We start from the raw sequence: 25,408 nt of genomic DNA, 5'->3' as shown, positions 1-25,408 counted from the left end.
AAGAAAAAGAAAAGAAAAGAAAAAATGCTCTGCCAAAGCTATACAATCCAAATAAAGCCAAGAAAAAAGTCTTTCTCTACGTACTAACATACTAACTTAGTAGTTTCTGCTATGCATAACAGATTACAGAAGGCCAAGTCTTTCAACATGGTACATTTATAGCTATGTCTGCATTTTACAAAACAATGCCCTGGAATCTCTAAAAAATGTCAGCCCTTTTTATTTATGGAAATCTAATTTGATTTTTTTTTTCTGGATGGGCATGTGGAAAACAAATCGAATTCAAATCCAGCTTTTAATTCATAGAGTAATGACAGTTAAGTTCAACATCAACTAGATACAATACTTTAACAAGCAGTTCATGGTGTCCTGAACTCTGTACTTTGGTCTTTTAATGTCATTGGGCTTTAATAGTCCCCAAATACAAGCATGTGCATTCCCCTCAGGATCTTATAGCCATTACAAACAACTCTACCATATAGTTTGAGATATATATATACATATATATATATATATATATATATATATATATATATATATGTATCATACAGACATACCACTACATTTATAGAATTTGCTACTATAGTGAACTCTAGACTGCTGTTTTGATTCGTGTTTAGGAACTACTAAGAGGGAGGAGCCATTCTTACAGCAACACAGCAACATACCACCTGAACACATTTACACTAAGGAAATGCCTGCACCGCATAATTTCTTATAACACAGATATGACTCTAGATTAAAGAGGAAAAATAGGGTTAATGAGCAACACAGACGGACTGGGGAAATGAAGCAAGCAGATTTTTTTTTTCTTTTTCTTTTTTTAAGAAAGGATACAGCCTTAAAGCACCAGTCTGAGTTCCTACCGCCAGGATCTTCTGAACAGGATCAAAGGCCAGGGCTGAGGGCTGATAGGGGAATCCATGGCGAACAGTCTGGGGACGGGCCGTGAGTGGCATCGCAGGAACCCACCAGGACAGCAGGCAAAATCGGAAAACAGAACAGCGCACAGGCGCGCGTTAGAGCTGGAACCAACTACAGTGGATCAAAGCACACAGAGACTTACAGCTTTAAGGGGGAGTTCGGGGGTGGGGTGGACTCCATCCTAAGGGACAAGCAACAGAAGCACAAATCACTTAAACTCCTGCTTTGCTACAATGCTAGTAACTTCACCGAGGGAGGGCAATTTCCTATTACTAGCGTATACTATTCTGTTTGACGCCACATTACTCAAGTTTGTAGTGGTCCAAAATTCTGTAAAATCTTTGCGAAGGGTGATTCGTATTGCATCTTAAGACAAATCACCCAATCGTGTCTTCATTTGGATGCTCAAGGGAGGGATTTCTAAAGAAAAGTTGTCACTAATCTAAGGATTTAGTCGAGGACCCAACATTCGCAATTCTAACGATGGAAAATGGGTGCGAAGGATAATCCTGTAATTTTCTATTAGGTCTGTAATAATTTTAGGACGGAAGAACAGAATTGTATGTAGGCTTTTGAGCCCCCGGCGTAGGAAGGACCGCATGGCTATGTAAGAGGCAGGCAGGTCTGAATAGGGAGGCTCCTGGGCTTTTCTCACCTAGCAGCTGGGAATTAATCCGCTGCATCATTCTTTCTGAATTACATACAGGACCTTGTGGCAACCACCGGTGCCAATTCACAGAGAAAACCCTCCGCGCTAAGTTTTTAACCAAACAAGCTAAAAGAATCCTGTGACTTTGGGTGGTGTGAGCCGCTCGCACGCATTCTAAGGGGGAAAAAAAAGTGATGGGCAAACAGAGAGAGAGAGAGAGAGAGAGAGAGAGAGAGAGAGAGAGAGAGAGAGAGAGAGAGAGAGAGAGAGAGAGAGATCTGGTTGAACAGGTTTGCCTTGTCCACAAACGACGTGTATCACACACTGCTGGAAAATTTCGACGTCAGTGGAAGATAATAAAATATGCGCGAATAGAGAGAGAGAGAGAGAGAAAAGTATTTCCAGACCACTGCGACTAGCATCTGGATGGGGATTCAAGGCAAGGGGGTATGCTGGGGTTGCCCTGAAATGATTGCTTTTCATGAAAAGGGAAAAGACAACGACTTATAAGAAGTAGGGGGGTCTCTGTCCAAATACCCCAGCAAGGCACGTCTGTCAATGGGGGGGGGGGTCGCTTTCTTAGAGCGATGAGCTCTATTGGCGCGCTCTGCCCTGGCGCTTCCCAGGCACTGCCCAGCGGCCCCCTCAAACGACCCCAATCTTCCCACGGCAGCTTGGCTGGGCTGCGCCGCTCCCTTCACCTTGCAGAGTTGGAAGTGTTCGGACTGGAGCGTCTCCTGGATCTCGGGCTCCCGGCTCCCAGGCGGGTGCTGCTGCTGTTGCTGCTGTTGCGAGGCCGAGGACGAGCCTGCGGTCAGGCCGTCCAGCACCTTCCTGATGTTGAATTTCCTCATGGTCTCGCCCAAGGGGGTTGGGGAGTTGGAGGGAGGGGGGTCTCTCGGCTTCGAGGCACCGGCTGCGAAGGAGTCCGAGCCGCTAGAGCCAAGCGGCGGCTTCGAGCAGCGGGGAAGCAGAAGATAATCCCAACAGGAAGGGCTGCGACGACGGGCGGGCGCGCGGCGGCGAGCCCTCTTCCTCCGAGGCCGCCGCGGCTGCAGTGGCGCCGGACGCCGCCTCCTCACCTGGTGGCGGCCGGGCTCCCGCCGTCCCGCGCCGCTGCCGCCGCATCCATGGCCCGCAGTCCCCTCGGGCGCGTCCCGGGGATCGGCCTCGGCTCAGCGCAGCCGCCCGGCCCGCATGGCCCCGGGCATCCGGGGCCCGTTCCCCGCGCCGCCTGTCGCTCTGTCCCCTGTCGCTCGCTGTCGCCTCCCGGGAGCCTCGGTCCCCGGCCCTCAACGCCCGGCGGAGCAGGCGGCGAGCCGCGGTTCCAGCGCCGGCCGCGGCGGTGGCGGCAGCTGGGCCTCCGCGGAGCGAGCTGCCCGGTGCGCATGCGCGCCGCCGCCCCCGCCCCCGGCCGGCGGCTTAAATCATCCTCCGCAGAGGACCAGGGGCAGCAGCTGGCGGACCCGCGGGGCTCGGCGGCCCGCGCCTCCGGCCCTATCACTCACAGCTCCCGCAGTGTGCTTTCAGGCTTGCTTTGTATCTGGGCTCGCAAAGGAGCACCCAGGCAACGATTAGGTCAGTGGCAAGATGACAGCTAAGGGACACCCCAAGGGAGAGAAGCCCAGCCTCCTTCATGAAGGTGTTGCTGGAGGTAAAATGAGGCTGGCGGGTGGAGGGATGGCTCTCCTGAAGGGAAGAACTCCAGCAGCCGGACCTTGGTCACCCATCATCCTAAATCCGTTTGGCAGGGAGGGTGGCAGCCAGCACTGCCCGCCACTCCTTGTTACAAAGTCCCGTCTACCTTCCAGTTTAATTTACCAATCGACAACCCCTTGGAGAATCTCTGAGATCATCAGGCTGGAGAAGGGGGTGAAGTTTTTGCTTAGATCTGTTCCTGCGTGTCTCCCAGAGAGCTAAGAGGCAGATGAGTGGTTCAAGTTTGCACCGGTGGAGAGAAATTGGTGCTGGGGGCGGAGAGAGAAATCCTTCTGGCCAGTGCATTCTGTAAGCAAAGGTGATAGGAGTGGATAATCAAAAGGGGAAAACGTTGGAACTGTTGCTTTGCTATAGCCAGGGCGTCACAGCCAGAAGCCAATCTTAGGTTTAATAAGACCCAGCCCCTACCGCGGAACGGGACTGGGGTGGGGACAGAAATGCTACTAGGATTTGTTAGTTCCGCACCGAAATCAGAAGCACCTCCCTTTGCTGTGTTATTGGCTTCTTTCTCCCGTTCAGTACAGTCTCCTCACAGCATTGGCCTATGGGCAAACGGAACAGGTCTTCAAGAACAATCAGCAAACCAATTAGGCTTTGGACGCAGGGCATTTCGGGAAGTGTAGTTCTCTAAAAGTTCCGTGCGCCAAGAGGATGCCTTTCAGTTGGAACTTTTAAAACTTTGATTTACTGTTTAAAACTTGTTGGAGTAGGAAGTTAATTCACGGAAGGGAGGGGACGTAATAAACCAAATTTAACGTCTTTTCTAAACTATTTTTAAGTGACTAAGCTATTGGTTTATTTAATTCTCTGAAACACATATTTCTAGTTTGACACATTGTATTGGGCACAGAGGAGTTAAAAATGCAAAACATGTCTTCAACAAATGGGTTGCTGTGTCCAGGGAACGACCTCCCATTACCAAATAAGTTCAATGGTGGGGGCCTGATTAGGGACACTGAATTAGCCAGGGAAGGCCTGGAAATGGGAACAGCCGTCCAATGCTGAATGAACAGACAGGGATCCAAAGATTCAAGAGAATGTCTTCCCAAGAATGTAGAAGGAGACTTTAAAAACTGAACTACCTAGATAGCTTTCTTAAAAATCCAAGTGACTGCAAACTAAATAAATCCAAACTACGGAACAGGTAAATACCATCCCTGAATTCTATGATATGTTTTCCCACTGAGGTATCAATTAAATTTGCTGAGTAAATCATCACCACTTATTAAAAAAAACAAACAAACAAACAAAACCTCTAGGGAAACCACAATTTTTCTGTTCAGAGGCCTTGTGATGAGGCAGATGAATCCTGGCTTCAATATGCCTGACAAGAATTTCAGTCCCTGCCCTGACGTTCTGTGCAAACCTGTGCAAATGTATTTATTTTTCTCAGAAACAGATTCATCATGGGAGATGCTTCATGTGTAGAAATGAGATTTATTACTTAACTAGAGGGGGAGGGTGGAATGACCAAAAATGTTAGTGCTCCATTGCCTTATCTTCTGATGCTCTTCAAAAATCTCAATTTCTTGGACTATCAGGATCCTTGAGATGAAAAAGAACTCTAAGCGTTCACCAAGTTAAGCTGGGGCCCCTCTTATTTTACTGTAGAGCTACTGCTTTGATTTCCATACCTTATCAATCTCATTTATCCTGTCCTGGCCACAACATCAATACAGAAGACCCTAGAACCAAAATTGACGGATGTTTTTATGATATCACAGGACAATGGAACATATCCAGAAATCCATTTAGTTAAAAAAAAAAAAAAAACAAGTCATTATCTTAGTAGCAAGGATAAAATGAGGTGTCCTCAAACTCCTTTTATTTCTTTGTACATTGTGTTTATTTTCCCTGTGTGTATATTTGGGGTGGGGTGGGTGTACGCACAGGAACCATGTACAGAGGAGTCAGAAGACACTTTCTAGAGAGAAGACACTTTCTCTTCCATTATGTGGGTCTGAAGAAGGCATTAACCTTAGTTGTTCAGCTTGGTGGTACACACCTTCATCCACTGAGCCATTGTACTAGCCTCTCCTAGTATGGCTTATAAATCAGTTTTAACTGATTGCTTTTTTCTTAAAAGGATAGAAAATTTAAGAAATATATGCAAAAAAATTACAGTGTGAAAATTTGGCATAGAGTAAAACTTTTTATGGGTCCATTTAATTTTTTAGCAGAAAGAAAACATCTAATTTTACCTGTAGCAATTTCTCAGCAACCCTTCTGTTTCCTCTTGATGAATGAATCCCTAAGTTGACGTCAAGCAGGTCAATAGCTTGGTGTCTGTGGATAAACGATGGCCTCTTTCTCAGATTTTTCTTACCTACTTATCGAAGGATGAACTGTGTTCTATCTAGCAGTCCACTGCCAGCTTATCAATAAGTAGATTGCATTTAGCTGACTCGGGGGAGATACTAAACAATGCTGCCTTACTTGATACAAAGCAAAAAGAAATCTAAGCACAGGCACAAGGAAACACACATGCACATACACACACACATGCATACACACATGCACACATACACACATGCACACACACATATGCATACACAAGCATATGTATATACACACACCCACACATGCACACACACACACACACAAACACACTGGGGAGGGGAGGAAGGGGGGAGAAAGAGAGAGAGAATAAGAGTTCATTATATTAGAAGACATGGAATGCAGAAATCCAGAATGGTATAAAATGTCAGAATCTACCTGTCTTCTTTATCAGATGTACTAGTCACCAGATTGATGGAGGCTATGTAAAAGGGAGTTGCCTGAAGGCCATATACGGAGGAAGTTTGATAATGATTGAGACCCGAGAGTTAGTATTTTTTATATTTCATTTTTTTATTGGCACTTTCTGGAAAGTAAATAAAATCTAAACCAATCTGACTAACATTCATTTTTATTGACTTAACTTTAGCATATGAAGTCCCAAAGGGTTATAAGAATGACAGTAACTGATTCACAGTGTGACTTAGCAGAGTGTTGAATTTAAATTGCTATATAGATGTTAATTAATTAAGGCTCCTTTTTGGAAAGGGCTTTCTAGATTCTGTTAAAACCAAGGGCCTGGGTTTTCAGTCGGGGGATACTGTTCGCAGCTCACTGACTCGGAGGTAGGAATCTGAAATCAAGCAAACCCTTGACTAGGAATTCTGGGAAGTGTGGATATAATTATGAAGCACCCAGGTTGGCTGGACTCTGAAGTCTTACGGAGATAAGGCTGGGTGGTTTATTTTACATCACGTCTACTCAGCATGACACGTGAGTCTAAAGAGCGGCAACCAAGCAACTATCAGTCCCTGAACTCCAGGCTGGCAGAAAGTAGGATGTCTATTCCAAACCTGCCATTCACTCCCCAGCGGCCTTCCCTGAATAGCCACCAGCTCTCCATTCCTTCCCCTTTTGTGTAGAGTAGCTAAACAGACTTCTCCTTTTATAGGTCAAGTCTCTTAACAAAAGCTTAGGCTGGAGCTGCCTCATGGGGCAAAAGAAAGCATGGCTGTGTAGCCTTTCTCCACTGGCCACTTTTAGCTCCTCCTCTCAGTTCTCCGGACAGTTCACAGGCTACCACAGTAAGTCAGCCAGGGTTGGTAACTCGGGCCAGGAGGGCTATGGTGGTAGTAATGCAAATTGTCAGTCAGACCCTGAATTGTGTTTTAATGCTAGCACTAAGAGGATTTGCTGATGGCATGGGGAGAGAGAAAGAAAAGGAGCAAGACACACACACCTCAAAATTCAGCTGGAAAGAAGCTCGAATAGCTTAATTCCCACAGCTATGCATTATGGGTAGGTAATTTTCGGTCACTACGTGTACCTTAATGGACTTGACAAACACAATCTGCTAAATGAGCAAGGCTCACCAGAGTGCAAAAAAGCAGGATCTACCACATTGCGATCTTTGTCCAGCTCTAACGTTTCCAGAAAAACAGATCGGACAGACGCTTAAGTCAGACTTCAGAAGCCCGTACACTACCCATTCTTCCAAGATATCGTTAAGCTATAAGCAAAGACATGTCAGAAAGGTCGATTCGGTCGACCGAAAAGATAATTCCAGAAGTACAAAGCAAAATTAACAGAAACAGTTATGTGCATTTGTATATGGCACAAAAGAACAATCTTGTCAAGTTCTCTCTCTCTCTGCAGGACACCCTTAGGCAACTGGTTCTTCAAGTTCTCGAGTAGTTCAAATGTCACTTCTCCAATACGGATCATATTTGATAACGAATGTGCATCTCACTATTTTTAATTACGGGACCTTAGTTTGAGATTCAAATATTGCATTGTGAGCATTGTGCTGTTTTATCCCAAGGTTGGCTTTGCTTCTGAATCACTCGGGAAAATGAGATTGAAGAGGTGAAGGGCTGACAACATATCTCATATAATTAACCCACATGTAGTAGCAGAGTAAGCTCTGAGCACAAGTTTAATTTAATATTGGTCCCCTGGCCACACCCATGCTAGCCACCGGAAGTTGATCCCGCATGGAACCGTTTGACACTGATTGGGACAACACTCACAGGAACAGGCAAAAAGTCAAGACAGCGCCCCACATCAGAGTTTTGTGGAGTCCTGTGCCCCTCCCGTGTGCTCCGGAGTCCCTCACACGCTCTCTTTTCCGTGTGCTCTCGAGTGCTCATAGGCCTCTAACCTGACGCAGATGCACCAGAGTGCCTCAGCTCACTTGGCTGCTCAGGCATCCTGCCCGAGCCTCTCACCTTCCGGCTGACTGGAGCTGGTCTCAGCCCTGCCTCTCAGGATCACTTTGGAGCCTCACTGCTTCCTCTTGAGCTGGGAAGAATGAGAGGCTGAGGGGACTTTGATCGGCCCAGGGAGGACCCAGTCATCTGTTTGTACTCTACACAGTTCATGCCACCATGAAAAAGCATCCCCAAGTGGAAACAGAAACTATCTAATTAAATCCAACTTCAGTACGAAAAGGGGAAAACAATTATCCACGGGGCCCAGTCTAGATGTTTAATGTGAATCTGAGGTAATTACCCAGGTGTGTGTCTCCCTCCACCCTGTTTGGAAATTTTAATACATTATTTACTGTGTGATTTGGGGGAGGGGAGTGTAGAGGGACACAGGGAGCATTTTCCATGGCTGGCATTTGGAGGTGAGAGGACAAACCAGGAGTCCAGGGGTTCAGACCCAGGTAGCCAGGCGTGACGCTCAGTGCTCTTTAACTTGCCAAGCCACCCTGGTGGCCCTGACTTCTCTGTTCTGTCTTATGGAGCATGATTATTCTATTAGCTAATATCCTTAGGTAATTAAGGGAATGAAGGATAAGCAGCCCGGGAACCCGAAGGATATTCTTTACAGAAGACAGAGAAGGACCACAGTTGATTGGTCTGTGCGTAGTTTAGTTCTGGTTTGTTCTTGTTCCATAAATCAGCCAAAAAGAAAATGACTATGATTTTAAAAACATCAACGCTTGAGGTCCCCAAAGCAAAGGGAGATGGATAGTCAAGTACCCATAGAGTTTCCGAAGAGAGAGCCTATAATCTGAGTCTTAGTGTTTCTGTTTACAGCCAACGGGCTGCTGCTTTGTGCTTTATCCCACAGCAGTCTGCTGTGTGAGGACCTTGTGGCAGGCACTCTACTGAATACTGTGAGCTTTGCAGTCTTGATCATATGATAAAATTGACTTGGAGCATCCCACAAGAAAGCACTAAACCTGTAAAAAGGCAAAAGAGCCAGCCATGAGCAAAGCATTTTTAGTTTTTGAGGATTGTTATTATTTATTATTTTTGCAGTTGCGTTGCCAGCATGCATCTTCATGGGATGCTTTTTCCCCAGAGAATGAGCTTCCTTAAGTGGAACATCCTAAGACAGGGACCAGGAAGGATGGGAAGATGGATATTAAAATGATTTCCATTCCCTACTACTCATTCCAAACCAGCCACTTTCCCTTCTGCTCAGCCCACCATAACCATACAATTCCATCCAGACTTGATCTTCTTAAAGAAGCCACAAACATGGTTTCTCTTTGTTTCTTCATAACTGTAATGAGGGTGCTAATGTGGCTTCATCGCTGCAATATGTGAGCGTGTTGAAACTTTTGTATGGGTTACTTCCTATCCGGCGTTCAGCGTGGGCTACTGAGCCTCTTTTGAACTTTTACGATCCATTTAACCCCAGTCTATGGGGGGGGGGGGGGGAGAAAATCAATAAATAAAAGTAAGAGATTTCTGAGGGTTTGTTGTTGTTGTTGTTGTTGTTGTGGCTGTTTCACATTATTTTGCAGTAGTTAAGTACAGCAGCACTTTGGAGAAGTCTGCAGTCACAACAGTAATTGAGACTGGGTTTTAAGCCAAAGGCCTTTTGCTCAGGGCTAATGTATTTGTGAAGGTAAGTAGAATGTGGTAAAGTATGTAATGCCGCTGTGGGTCACATCCCTTGATTGTGCAGTGACCTCTGACCTTCTGCGGTTTCACGTGGCTCGTATTTAGTTCTAAGTCACGAAGTTTGCTCCCTCTAATTGAAAGCAGGATTTTTTTTCCAGGGTCCTAGCACAGTGCTAAACACCCAAAGGAATGTGTGGTGTGGCTGGAAGGCGGCGCGCGCTGCCGACTCATGAGCTCCTTGGAAGCCGCTGCTTCTTTTTATGTTTCTCAGCCAGAACCTTTCTGCTTGCTCATGCTGAGGACATGTGTTAAATTCAGGAAACTGGGAGGAAGCTGGTAAGAGCATTATCCTAACCCCCAAGGCCAGTGGTTTCCTAAAAAGGGGACTTTTTCATTGCAATTGAAACTAAGAGAGAGGTGCCTACCTGTGACAACGTCAGTGCCAGTGTGGGGTGGGCAGTGTATAGCAGGCAGCAGGCCCCAGCTGTGGCTCACCTGCCTGATTTCCATGAGTCTGTATTTGTAGTTAAGTCATGAAACAGAAGCTTAGGCCATTGAAGTAAAGATACTGGGAACCTTAGTTAAGCAGAGTCAGAATAGTCATTTAACAGTTCCATTTCTGTTTCTTAGTTTGACAATCAAAGGCACAAAGACCTACTACCTAAGGGAAGCACTGTGAAAATGGAGTCAGACTAGACATTTCCTCACATAAACCCAGTGACTTGTCATAAGATGAACTTGTCTAATGCCTATAGCCAGGCTGTGGTGGTTTTATTCTGTTCTTAAGACTTATAAATTGCCTAGATGGGGATGGCTCCCACATCTGTATGCCTATGCATATGTACAAACCTCTTCCCTGAACCCCAGATTTGATTTATAAAGCCTTTTTCATATCTCCATTTGGATCTTCAAGAAGACATTTAAAATTTAATGTTCCAACTAAATCTGTCATTTCCAACTGCAAATGGTACTTTATACCTCACACAGTCTTTCTGTGTGTGTGCCCTTTCAAGTGTTTACACACGTGCCAGACTGCTTTGAGGACTTGCTCCCTTACCCCCATTCATAGCTCACACACACACACATTCAAAAACACACAAACAAACACACACACATAAAAAAACACACAAACACACACATATAAAGACACACAAACACACATAAACACACACATTCACATACAAACACACACATTCATACACACATACAAACACACACAAATGCACACACACACAAACACACATACAAAAACACACAAACACACACATACACACACACACACCTTTATAAAGTCCAGTGGCAAGTGTTACCAGCTCTTTTATTACTTTATAATACAAAATTTAACAAATTCTCACCACCACCCTTTTAATCTAAGCCAAACTGTTTTTCATCTGTATTTTTAACAGCTTACATTGAACTAACCCCTGTCATCCAGTCTGAAAAAAAAGAAACCCATGTAAAATGTAAGGCAAATTATGTTACACCTGCATTAGACATCTCTGAGACCTTTTTATTGCCCTGTAAATAAAGGCCAAAGTTCTTCAAACTAGAACAAGAAAGGCCAGGCAGTTTCTGTCCCCTCTCCTGCTCTGTCTCCTCTCACCCTTTCCCACATGGGGACACTTGCTCTCTTGATGTTCTCTGAAGACAAGAGGACTTGCATCTTAAGGGTTGTTCCCTCTGAATAAACCAGGGGTCGGCAACTGTTTTATCGGTTAGTTGGATATTAAGTATTTTTCATTGTTTTGGAGCATGTATTTTCTGAATGGGCAATGAGTCAACATTGCCAAAGCAGCCATAGACAATGGTTAAATGACTGAGAATGGGAGACCGCTGGTAAACTTTATGAGGATGGATGGCTGGACTGGACTTGGCCTACCTGCCTCTTACAGCAGGTATTTTCAGGATGCATCCCTACAGTTCCTTCCTGTGCTTCCCTGATTGTCACAAGCTGATAATAGTACAAGGACACAGTAGATTCACCTTATTAATTAGCTCTCCTTGACCTTTTCCCTTTGAAATAGGAATAATCACACACACACACATACACACACACACACACACAGAACACACACACACACACACACACACAGAGAGAGAGAGAGAGAGAGAGAGAGACTCACACTCACGCACAGACACAGGCTCTTCCCGGCTCCATATAGTACCCTTACCCCATTTTTACTTTCTCCTTTGCACTGTTGTCTGAAACACTGTGCATTCATATGTGAGGGACTTGGTTTCTTCTTTATCATATCCCTGGGACAGTTACTAGGATAGAGTGAATTAGAAGACTTTGGAGTAGAAGACAGAGCATCTTACACCTTTCAATTTAAGCCAATCTAACCCACTACTCACTTGACAAACATTTCTCTGGAATGGGAAGAAAGTATGATCTGCTGGGGAGAACAAGTCAAGTCAAAAGTGCTAACAAACAAAAGGTCCTTCCAAGCTACAGAAACTCACTCCCCCTGCTGTTATACCCATTGCTCAATTCACATCAAAATACTCACTTGATACCAGAGTCTCAAAAGTCAAGGTGGCTGTTGGTTTACATAAATGCCACTTTTATCTCTTCAGATGAAAGGGTGAGATGACAGCCGTACCCAGGCTATACAACAGAGTGTTTCTCTCTACTCTAAACCATCCTTAGGCTTGGGACTGGAAGCTTCTAGCCTCCATATAATCTAATCTTCCACGCTGACAGATTCATTCTGGCTTCTCTCAGCTGCTGACTGAATTGCTCTACCTGGCTTCACCCTAACTTTGGTAATATGTTCTAATCTCCTGGATCCTCCTCATTCTCTGGCTCATCTGTCTTCACCTGTGTCTACCTTGTTCTTTCTGCGATCTGTCTCTGTGAAACTGTCCTCTTGATACTCTTAAGTAGCCTTTCTTTCCTATGCTGTTCTTGGGCGCATCCTCTCTCTGACTCATTCCGTCAAATCTTTCTCTGATTGTCACTTTGTCTGCCCCACAACTAAATGTCACTTTTAAACATGGCTGCTTCCTTGTACAAACTAACCTTTCCTCTATTGTTAGGGATTAAAGATGAATACTAAGGATGTGTCTGCATTGCAGTCAGATTATACTATAAGCAAGGACATGTCTGCACTCCTGCTGGAGGTCTTTGGATGTGATTCCTTGCTATAGCAGCCCCATATCTGGATTAAAATTCCTCTACAGTTTTATGTTCCCATTTCTGGCCATCCTCTCTGTCTAATTTTACATCTTCAGAAATAATTCGTATAGTCAGTGGAATTGTTTCTCCTTTACCTCAACAATTACCCAATAATTCAAGCATCCACTACAAAGACCAAGCACGGGCAATAATTCAAGCTCCCGTGTGTTACCATTTAATAATTGTAGGTTATTACGTTTTAATGAGCCGATCCTACAGCAGTATCACTGACCTACCTGTTTCTCTTAGTAATTCAACCTGAAATCTATCAATTATATTTTAAGTGGAGTAATCATACATCACACTAGTATCTACTGTCTCTGCCTAGTACACAGGGGAGTTCCTGTGCTAATTTTAATATTGGTTTTTATTACTTGTAAAGTGATCAAGTTTTTGAGATATAGAAAGACATGTTCAATATCAAACCATAATCTCCCAGCAAAAGACTTGACACATTCAGATAAATTAGGGTGAATGTTTTCTCTACCTTTAAGTAGTAGAAATGCTATTGTGGCCGGAGAAGTACTTTAGAGTTGAGAGAACTTGGAAAAGAGATGGTGGGTGGGGCTATTCAATGACTAAACAAGCAAACAGAAAGAAAAATAAACCAAAACAATGGTGGCAGAACAAAGCCAATCTGTCTCCTGCCCTTGAGCGTGGATTGTTGTGTCCAATTAGCAAACATAGGATCTGAGGTTCTCTTGGCTTCTGTACAACTCCAATTGCTGTTTTAGTCGCAGCCAAGTGATTATCCTGGAACACTTTAGGGAGAGGGACAGAAATCCCCAAAAGATCCCATCTGAGGCATTATGATCACCATAGCAAACAGCAATCCGCATGTACATGAGACATTCTTCATTTTCAAATGCTAAGATTAATTTTTGATGTGTAGACTAACCTCTCATTTTTTTTCCTTTGATGTAGAAAATTAATCTTGTTATATCAGATAAGCTTAAGAAGAGCGCCATTTGAAGTTTAAAAACCATCCATTTCAAGATGTTTGCTCCTTGTGTACGTTGCAGTGATGCCTAAGTGGAGAGAGGCAGCAGCATTGCTTTCCTGCTGTGTGTGTTAACCTTCTTTATTGTTGAGAAAAAAAAAATTCTCACAAAAGCAACTAAGGCAGGAAAGGTTCACTTTGGCTCATAGTCCTAGTGCCTCATGATACCAGGAGCTTAACGAAGCTGGGCACAGTACACCAAGAGTCAGCAAGCGGAGATAAATGGGTTGTACTGTGTGTTTTAGTGTCATCATCACCATCACCACCACCAAAACCAACACCATCACCACTACCACCATTACCACCACCAAAACCAATACCATCACCACCACCACCACCATTACCAGCATCAGCACCACCACCATCATCACTACCACCACCATCACCACCAACACCATCACCATCACCACCAACACCATCACCACCACCACCATCACCACCAACACCATCACCACCACCACCACCACTACCACCACTATCATCACTACTACCTTCATGATCACCACCACCACTATCAATCATCCCTACCACCATCACCACCACCACCACCACCATCACTACCATCACCATCACTACCATCACTGTCACCACCACTAGCAGCAGCAGCAGTATCATTATTCAATTCTGGACACAGCCCATGAAACGTTGCTATGGATATTTAAGTTGAGCCTTCCTACCTAAAATAATTCGATCAAGAAAATTTCTGACAGGCATGGCCAGACGTCAACCTAAACTAGAAAACCCCTTACAGGCACGCCCAGAAGCTGCTCTGCAAGATTCTACATCTTATGCAGTTGACAATCAACGTAAACCATCACACCTACCTTGGTTGCCCCTTCCAAGTCTTTCATACAGCAGTGGACCTCAGTCCTTAAAAGACACAAATTATGATGTTGAGAAGCTGACTTGATTCTGGGTAGCCGAAAAAACTCGCTATTGGTAGCAGTGGATATCAGCAGATTTCCAGTGGTGTCTCAAGTGGCCCTCCTTTATACCGTGGGGAGAAACAACCGAGGGTGGAGTCTTTCTTCATCTTGTCTGAGGTGACGCTATGTTTTCATTTCATTCCATTGTCTGCCACAAATCGCTGATGCAAGTTGTGTCAGGCCCCAGTGGATACGAAGCATGACTCTCTACTGCTGAACCTCAAGGCTGAGGGCAGAGAGTACATTTCTCTGGGCACAATGTCTGCTTCTATTTATTTATTTTTCCTAATTTCACCCACCACCACGGTAACTAAGAAATAAAGACATGGCCTCTGTGTTTTTCCTGTTTGCCATGTCCTGTGGGATGCTGTTCTAGCTGAGTTCCCTAGAGTATAGAGGTGAGGAAGGGAAGAAGAACTTGGTATCATATCCGTACACATAGATTAACCTCCACCTGGCTACAGCAACCAGTTAGTTTCACCTTTTCAGGGTCTCCAGGCTAAGAGAATACAGTACCTCATACCCAGTGTGAATTCAATCGTTCTTTACAGTGTACGTTTTGGGTCCTTACTGATTCCAGATCAAGGCATGTACCTTTCCTGGACTGACTTGGCCCCTGAGTATGCATGTGTTCAACTGTGGGCTCAGGATTGTAATGATGCCTCGTGTTCAACTTAGGAGCACTTCTCTCTCTGGTAACCAAGCTGCCTATTCTACCTAAGAAACTCAGAAGCTCAGCAAACCTGAACACCACGATAATGCCAAAACCAGACGGAAAAAAAAGAAAGGAAGAAAAATGTTCAGTAAAAATCTGAAAAAACTAAGATGTTATTACTCCATCTGTATAGACATCCACTGAGACGTAGACGGCACTGGGCTTCTGTTTGTTTGGCTACCTTATTCTAGCTTTGTGACATTTTTATCAATATGATCATTATAATGAAGTGGTTTTTTTATATTAAAAAGTTCATTTTTATTGTCTAGCCAGTATTTCTCACGGCATCTACATATCACTGATGCTGTTTTAAGACTGAGGCAACAAGGGTCAGAAAGGCTCTGGGCAAAGGTGAGATCTCGGCTCTTTGGACATCTGTGCCGAGAATTCTTTATTCTCTACCATAGTGTTTGTGAGCCATCCGAGTACAGGCTGTAGCGCTAACTGTAGCAAACGTGTTTGCCTCTTGCTTTAAGTCACAGTCCCTGCTGGCCACCAGACCTATTTTTGTCACCCCCTCAAAGGACTTTTCCCTATGGTCCCTTCTCCTTCCGGGTGAGATCTGGTCTGGATCTGAAAGCTGTTTTCTCTTCACCTGATGGGTTGTTTTCTCCTCATTGACGATCTTTAATTAATCCTAATCATTAAGACTGCTAGAGAGTATATTCTTCAATTGCATTTGAGTACACAGGCACGGGAGTTAAATTTTATGTACTAATTACGGCCGTGTCTCTATTAATATTCAAATCATTAAATGATTTCTAAAAAATTGTATCAATATGTGATAATTGTGTATTTGTATGAGTCACCGTGCAATAAATATATGCGTGCAATGACTAAACAAGAGAAATTGGTGTTTCTCTCCTATCGTATCCTTGTATTTGGAGTCTCCGAGCCCTTCTAGTCTTTTGGGAAATATATAACAGGTAGTTGTAACAAGAAAAGCTTCAGGCTCTAAAATGAAAGATATTAAGAACTTCTACCAAGGTCCTTAGTCCACAAAGTGTATCCTTCACAGGGAATTTATCTTTTCATCACGTTTTATTCTTTTATAAATATTTATTTATTTATAAAAATATTTATAAATATTTATTTATATGTTCAACAAGTTTTATTGTTTGAGATAAATGCATATAATATAAACACATTGTAGTGGTTTGTATACAAATGACCTCCATAAAACTGATAGATTTGAATGCTTGTTCACTAGGTAGTGGCACTACTAGGAGGTGTGGCTTTGTTGGAGTAGGTATGGCCTTCTTAGCAGAAGTGTGTCACAAGGGTGAGGGTTGAGGTCTCAAGTGTGCAAGCCAGGCCCCATGTCACTCTCCATCCCTGACATCTGTGCATCCAGATGAAGGATAGTCCTCAGGATGAAGGATTTGGATGTTAGGAATATCTGGAACCCACTATGGTGCCTTTAGCAATAGGGACTTATGTGGAGAGCTTTTGGGGCCATTTCTAGAAACTTGGCAGGAATTTGACATTGGGCCAGGACAAATAAGTGGGCTTCAGGCAGCAATCTAATTTTGGGCTAGAATGAAGAAGTAGGCTTCAGGCAAGAGTTTGACTTTGGGCTAGCACATGGAAGTAGGCTCAGATAATCCGGGGCATCCTGATAAGCCCCTAGAAACAGTGATCACTGGACTTTGTTTATTGCTTTGTTTATTTCTTACCCACCCTGTCAATGCTTTGTTTGTTCCTTAAGTACTTTGTTTATGACTTAGGGCTGACCGCATTCTTTGTATGTACCTAGAATGATATAAAAGCAGACAAAAAAAAAAAAAAAAAAAAAAAAAAAAGCAACCTGCTTCAGTCTCAGAACTGGGTGGGATCATGCTACAGTGTTGTCTAATCGTCTTTTTCTTTTTAATCCTCCTTCCCTGTAGAACCCGTTGACTTGGTCAGATTTTCCTTTAATTTCTGGAAGGCAATGTAGGGTATAAATAAATAAGTAGATAGATGACTGGTAGATAGATGTTTTATGTAAAGATGGATAGATGGATGGATGGATGGATGGATGGATGGACGGACGGACGGACGGACGGACGGACGGACAGACAGACAGACAGACAGATAGATAGACGGATAGGTTGTTCTGAGACATATCTTCTCTCTGCAGCTCAAAATGACCTGAACACCCCCCCCCCCCATATAACACAGACTGGTCATAAACTCTGGGTAATTTCCTACATCTGCCTCTTGAATATTCAGATTACAAGTGTAAGCCACCATGCCCAGCTTCTTTTAATCTTTCTAATCACTAAGGATAAAAGAAACGAACATAATTACCTTGTTATTCAAGGGTTCTTCTGCTCAAGCTGAAATAGAAATGTATTTTAACCTCTAAAACACGCATGCTTGGAGGAGCTCATCATCCTTAAACTGAACAACTCAAACAACAATAGAAACAACAAATCCAAATGCAGCCTGCCGAAAATGCATAGTCGAATACTGTGCTATAATTCAAAAATTACTTCTATTTAATAAGGTGCAACTTGGGCTGGTTTTACCGGCACCCATCATTTGCATAGTCCAGTGGAACAGGTACCAGCGTGGAGCAGAGACGCTGTGTCAGTATTGATACGCAAAGCCTTCTGGGGTGCAGGGTTTCCATCTTTTACCTATGAATTCCTCTCCTAATAATGATTTTCAATCAATTATCTCACCCCTTCTTTTAAGTCATTCCAGGATTTTTCTTTTAGAGTTCTATTGTTTCCACAAAACCAAACCCAACATTCTATAAACAGTTGAAAATTTGAGACCTCAATGAAGCTTTGAAAATACACTTTGAAGGGAGCGTCATTGTTTCTCCACGCTTCCCACTGCTCAGAATACATACTTGTTCATGCTTATTTGCCTTAGCCTAGGGTGTTGGTTTGTGCCAGTTTGCCATGTTTTATGTAAAGTTTAGGTCTCTAATTGCCCTTGAATGATACACAATCATCCTGACTGCGAGGGAACAGATGCCCCTCAGTCCGCAACAGTCTTCCCCTCAAGGACAGTCCCTAGATACCAAGTCACTGTCTTCTGCAGGTTGTCTGATCCACCATGTATATACCTAACAAATCTCGGGACGCTGTCCACCCTGAAGACACCCATTCATCCATGTCGCAGCCAGCTGTCATCTGACTATTCCTCCAGGGTTACTACACAGGGACTCCTCATACAGAACCCCAGACTCCGGGTTGTCCATTTCTTCTCTATGCTTCCCTCACACAAGACCATTGCTATTTATCCAGACACAAAGCCCTCCAGCACTAGACACCCAGTCACCAAGTTCCAGAACTAGGCTTCTGGCTACCAAGGCGCAGCACTCTGTCTCCTGCCACTCTTTACTGTGGGCTCTGACTATTTCACTTCGATTACTTTCACATGGGTTAGCCACGTCTTCAACAAAACCGCATCATCTATTTATTTATTCATTCATTCATTCGTTCATTCATTTATTATTTATTTATAAATCAGCACCTACTAACGTCTGACTTTATTCAAAGCTCTGCATGTTTCTTCACTCCCTGCCTCCAGGATCCAGTAGGATTCTCTGTATCTTCACCATCCGCTCCCAGCCTGTTCCTCCGATTTTCCTCCTGCCACTGCCCACCTTGCGCGCTTCAAATTTCAGAAATATGGAGAGCTGTCCTCCCCTGCCAAGTCTTGTTTTCGGCTTGTGCTTCTAAGACGCCTCGCTTCTTTCATTGGCTAGTGTCACGTCCTCTGCCATCTGATCTATGAAGACTGTCATTTCTTCCAAGACACTTAGCCATGCAGTTCTCCAAGCTTTCTTTGGTTTTGTAACTTTTTCATGGATGCTGAGACACTCTGAGTTATACCATTCATTCCCTAGACTACAGGAGGGAATATCACAAAACATCTGGCTTATCCATCACCATTAGATTTCATCCTCTTAAAGGACAAGACCATCATTTACTTGTTTAAATCGTCAGGAGCTCACACTGGGCTCCTTCTCCCTCTTCCTTTGCATCCGTCCATCTTCTCACCTGCCTGTCAACACAATCAGTCCTAAACATTAATTCTCCTTCTCGGGTAATTTAAGCATCAAAATACAGTGGCGGATAAGAGACCTTCAATTCCACGCAATTAGAGGAAATCTCACTCAAACTGAATTAACCCAATTAAACCTGTCCCAGTGATTTCATGACACAGTTGGAGTGATTAACGAATTGCCTTTCAGGGTTGTGTTTTTGTTTTTACTTAAGACTGGGTCTTTCATATTCCCTAGTCTGCTTTATATGCAGCCCAAGATGGATTCAGTTTCCCGAGGCCTGGGAGTATAAATATGTTCCAATACACTGTGTTTCATCTTCGAATTTATAAGAAAGTCTCATTCTCATGAATGTCAATGTTTTTTTTTTTTTTTTTAATTAACTGTATTTTCTGCAACACTGTTAAGAAGTTTTAAAAATTACAAAACTAATCAAGAGTAATATTGGAAACTATGGAAAATGAAGACAACATTCATACATTCATAATAACAAGCCAAAGCAGTCTGCAGCAGTGACTGATTACTATGCTAGCATTTGTTCTTGTTTCTAGTATTGATCACTCTCTATATATTTCTGTCTGTCTGTCTGCATCTGTCTCTGTCTCTACCCCCCATATGTGTGTGTACACAAACACAATTGTGCCAAACATATAATTACACAGTCTGAACTATGCTTTCTGAAAAACATTATATTCTCATTTTTCATGAAATATAATGTGAAAGTTAGTGCTTTTTTCCCCCTCAGCTTGATACAGATTGAGTCATCTGGGAGGAGTGAGCTTCAGTTGAAGAATTGCTTCCATTAGATTGAAGGGAAGGCACATCTGTGGGCATTTTCTTGATTAATGGTTGTGGCAGAAAGGCATAGGCTTTTATGGGTAATGCCACCCTAGGTGGTCCTGAGTTATATGGGACTGTCGGCTGAGCAAGCCATGGGAAAGAAGCTAGTAAGCAGCATTCCTTCATGGGCTCTGCATCATTTCCTGACCTAGCTTCCCTTCATGATGGACTGTAAGGTATCAGACGAAACAAACCCTTTTGTATCCCAAGATGCTCCTGGTTATGGTGGTCATCATATCAACGAAGACAAACTGAAACACATAGTATTTTACTGTGATTACTAAAATTCTCCAGCTTTATTGAGCTTATTGTATGTTTGAATGATTTCATTATTTGACGGTTCAGTTTTTTTTTTTTTATAACTGTTTATGGTGTGACTTCTGTTACACAGTGTAGGCTGTGTCTTGGGGAAAGAGTCTGGAAAGGCACTGTTGGGTGAGAGGGTATAGCACTTGGGCCCTCTTGTGCAGTTCTCTTCAGTCTCCCAACTCGGTCGTCTTTTTGGAATTGTTTGCTGTCTTTGGTCTTCATGTCATTCACAGAGCAGAATAAGGGTGATAAGAGAATTGTCCTTGTGTTTGCTGGTAGGACAAAGTTCTAGTTCAAAGTTTGTACAGGTTGTGAACTTGTAAAAGTCCCTCAATATATCTTTACTTTGTTACTTGAATTTTTTTTTTTTTTTTTTTTTTTTTGGTAGTGTTGGGAATTGAATTCAGGGTCTTGTGCATGCTAGGTAAATACTCTGACACTGAATTGTATCCTTAGCCCTTCCTTGGTTAATTTATACAATTTAGATAATAATGTTTTATAGTGTTCCTTTAGGAGTATACTTGCAGAAACTCCATGAGATAGTTTTAAGCATCTGTCTAGTGGCTAGGACAGCTGGATGAGTTCACCGAAACTTCTGGTTCTCTGAAGAGACTTTTCCACTCAGTATCTCAAATCAACTGGGGGTGGATATGGCCTGAGATGTGATACCTGTAGCATGTTTTGATTTCTTACTATCCCAAATCATACTTTTTCAGATCGAACTTTTTTCTTATTTCAAAATTATGCTATTGAAGCCTGACAACTACATGATTGCTAAATGAGAAAATCATCTTGTCAGGATGGGTTAAAACAGGAATTATATCAAATAAGAGTACAAGGCTGATGTAAACAAAAGAAGCCATAGTCTTTCCTATATTTTTATGTTTGTAAACCACTGATGCAAATTGCCAGACTAGTGGAATAAAGACGCATTACCCACTGGCCCTATCTACCAGATCTAGAAAACAGAACTTGCTAATTCCTTAGGTCACATTTAAACCTTTTTGTTGTTGTTGTTGTTACAGAATAAAACACAAAAATGATCTTACTGTAATGGATTCTTAACATTTTGCTCCAGTTGCTTAACATTTATTCTCCTTTCTTTTTATGCCAATGTATTATAAATACACGGGATTTACGTCCATCTCCAAAGAACTTTTGTACCAGCTAGCAACATAATATAATATTATTATCGATTTCACAGTACTAGTTTAAATCTCACAAGCTTAGAATGATCTTCTAATAACTTTAAAATAAAATTCTGGCTCAGCATTCAATGAGGATTTGATCTGTCCTCACAAAAACTACAACTCTCACCTTAAAGGAAATGAGAGACCATTTGCTCTGGAGGTAGCTTACTCCATGTTCCGTGTTCCCAGGTGGAAACAGTTTTATAGAATTTGGTAGTCACAGAGCAAAGAGATCTGTCAATCAAGGTGAGTAAAGAATAGACTGATGGGAAATTCACTGACTGGTTACAGCAATGTAGAGGAATGGTTCCTATAGGCCCCAGATGCTATCTGGTGACAGTCTTAACTTTTGGCTTGGTGAAAACTAATTGTTTGCTGAGTTGAAAGATTCCAAAAGACTTTAAATGTACTCATCACAGAATGTTATCTCTGACACAGGGGTAGGCATGGAATGGTTTTATTTAGGTGAGTAAGATTAGCTCAGAATAAAGTCGAATTGGGCTCTGGCTTGCAACATCACTGTGATCTTTGTTTATAATTGTTCATTTTAACTTACGTCTGCATGTTTTATTTGCATGTGGGTATGGCTCCATGGACATACTTGATGCCTGCATGTATGTGTTGCATGCATATATGTGTTTCACCATGTATACTTGATGCCTGTAGCAGTCAAACGGGGATCCAATTCCTTGGAATCACAGATGTTTGTGAGCCACCATGTGGGTACTTTGAGTGAAACCCTGTTCTCCTACAACAAGTGCTGTTAACTGCTGAGCTGTCTAGATGGCAACAGTCTGTACACTCTCATCAATCAGTCTTTGCAGATACAGTTTCTGTCCAGGAATTTTTGCTCACAGTTCTCAAGGCGTATACACTGTCTCGTCTCTTTAACATGTAGAGTTCCTCAGACTTATTTTATGATTATAATGCTTTGGGTAGAGTAAAGCTGCAAGTCTGTAGAATATTCTTTCATGTTCCCTCACAGTTAGTGTTGGGTTTGTATGTTTGCTTTTACTCGAGTGGTCTTGTATCTTCAAGGAGTCCTCTATGGACTTCCATTGTCTTAACCCTGTGGTGAAATACCATAACCAAACACCATGACCAAAGGCAAGACAGGAGGAAAAGGTTTATTAGGCTTACACTTTCCCATTGCAGTCCATCACTGGGAGAAGTCAGGGCAGGAACCCAGTGGCAGGAGCTGATGCCAATGTCATGGTGAAATGCTGCTTACTGACACATCCAGACTTCTTTTTACAGAACCAAGGACCCCCAGCTCAGGAGGGTTGGCACCATTCCAATAGAATGGGCCCTTCCCTCCTTCATCAATCATTAATTAAGAAAATGCTCTACAGCTAGACCAAGCACTATCTTAATCGAGGTTCCCTCTTTTCAGATAAGTCTAGCCTGTGTTAAGTTGGCATAAAATACTCATAATGGCAATTCATTCTGAGTTTACTCATAGTGATTCCCATTACTTAAAATTTGTGACTGTTAGGCTAATCTATCAAAACACTACTATTTTCTCTTTGCAATTAAGTACTTTGTAGGTGGTTACCCTGAAACTACTTTGTAAATACCTTCTTACTCATCAAACATGTTTTTATTTCTACTAGTCTTAGGGTTCTTTTCATTTTTTCTACCTATACTTAACATTTTGGATTTTTCTTAGTTCCCGACACAGCAGAAACACTTTAGTTGCATTTAAGAGTTTCTCCAACCCAGCCTATGATGTCTTTATTTCTTTTTAGAATCTCTGTTTTTTGTTTAATAAAAAATATTTAGAAACCAACATCTCTACATTTGATATGCTAATGGTCTTCTGTTTTTTTCCTAAAAAGCACATAAGGGCTTGTGTTTTATATATTTCTTTCTGCCAGGTTATGCATGTATTATTTGTATAATGTGGGCATTATGTTATAATGTATAATTATATTCAGTGACTTAATATTGATAGTGATGTCAGGTGTTTGAGTGAGACAAGAAGAGTCTCAGCTCTTGGTCAGCCTGAACTTGGAGAGCTAGTGTTTTATGATAATTGACAGTCATCAAAGTCACCCCAAGAGATGGCTCTGGGATTTATTACCTCACACCCAAGAAGCATAAGGAAACAAGGATTGGGAGTGAGCAAAATAAACATTAAAAAAAGGTAAAAGTATTTAAGAGTGAGAAGGATTCCAAGAGAAGGAATCGATGAGCTGCTTTGCCCAATTACTTAAAAGATTTATGGTGGAAATTGGATAGAGACTGAGGTGGTCTTCATTGAGATGGGTTATTTGTGAGCTCATTATGCACAGAACCAAGAAGTGTCCAACATGTCTGTTGCACAATTGGATAGGCCATGCATCACTTGTCCAAACAGGAAAGTAGTCTTGTGTGTGTCCTGGTTATTGGTTTACTGCCCTTTCCCATGTCTTTCCACTTGGACTGTAGACTATTGACCAAGCTATGCCTCTTTCTTGCCTAGAGATGTATGGTAAGCTAATAACTGATTATGGACCCTCATTGTCAATAGAGAATTAATTCCTATCTCTTTACTTTAAAGTGGGATTTAGTATCATAAAGGACCATAAACTATCTTAATAGATGAGACTTAATGGTGATTAGGTGCTGTGTGAAAGAAAGAAACAAGAAATTTATATTAGTGTTGAATGCACTCTTTTGTGTACCAATATTTTTTGCACTTGTAGAAGTAAAGGTAAGATTTAACAGCTCTATCAGAGACTTCTTGTATATTGATCTTATAGTCAAATAAAATCAAGCTCTTTCTTGTTAACTGATGTTGAAAAATGGTTTTGACATCTCTCCTTATGTACTCAAATTTAAGAAACTCTAATGCTTGTAAGCCTGTCAAATCTTATAATGTCACTATTCCCTATCCTCAAAGTCTTTTGATTATAGTTTAGCTAAATACTAATTTTTCCTCTAAACTTGTTATATGAACATTTAGAATATGTTTGTTCTGTGCTTAGGCTAATTTCCACATCAGATCAATCAGAAGATATGGATGTATCAAGGTGCAGCATGCTGGTGTGTGTGTGTGTGTGTGTGTGTGTGTGTGGTGAGCATGTGTGTGTATATGTGTATATGTGTCTGAATGTGTGTGCGTGTGTTCACCTTGGAAGAACTGTGGATTGTTTCATATCACAGCCATGGTAATTTATAAAAAAGAAAATTAACAGGCACTAAGTACTATAAGAAAGAAAATGAAAGTAAAGTAAGAAATATGCTAGAAAAATTTTTTTTAAAAAAGAGAGAATCTGACTTTCATACTTTGATGATGCTGGAAAGTACTGATGGTGTGTGTGGGGGTGTGTGTGGCTGTGTGTGTATATGTGTGTGTGTGTCCTCTTCTTCTAAGTGATCTAGTCTACTATGTCTTTAAACTCTCCAAAGACTCTTCTAGAGTAAAGAAATAGTTAGTCCTTTTCCCATTACAATAGAATTTCACAGTTGTCTATGTGGGGGTGCATTGCAGTAGATGTGGACACGAAGTGCCTCCTAGAAGACTCTAGTCTCACTAGAAAGAAAGGCACACGATTCACCCTTTACTTACTTGCCGACTTATCTGACTTTAGATTGCACTTTTCTAAGCAAGA

At 42.4% G+C, this 25,408-nt stretch overlaps 1 protein-coding gene across 1 annotated transcript in view; it reads right to left on the bottom strand.

Moving 5' to 3' along the window:
* Nucleotides 1–2,835, bottom strand: part of STXBP5 (syntaxin binding protein 5) — a 104,903-nt gene extending 102,068 nt beyond the window's left edge. The window contains exons 1-2 of the mRNA XM_080941818.1: nucleotides 2,275–2,835; nucleotides 838–935 (exon numbers count right to left, since the gene is read on the bottom strand). Coding sequence (XP_080797944.1) covers nucleotides 838–935; nucleotides 2,275–2,427 — 251 coding nt within the window. The 5' untranslated portion in view covers nucleotides 2,428–2,835. The remainder of the gene's footprint in view (nucleotides 1–837; nucleotides 936–2,274) is intronic.
* Between the last annotated feature and the right edge of the window lie 22,573 nt (nucleotides 2,836–25,408).

The sequence above is a fragment of the Micromys minutus genome (assembly GCF_963924665.1).
Source record: "Micromys minutus genome assembly, chromosome: 30".
NCBI lineage: Eukaryota > Metazoa > Chordata > Mammalia > Rodentia > Muridae > Micromys > Micromys minutus.
The sequence above is the reverse complement of the archived record's forward strand: the minus strand, read 5'-3'. Positions and strand labels throughout refer to the sequence as shown.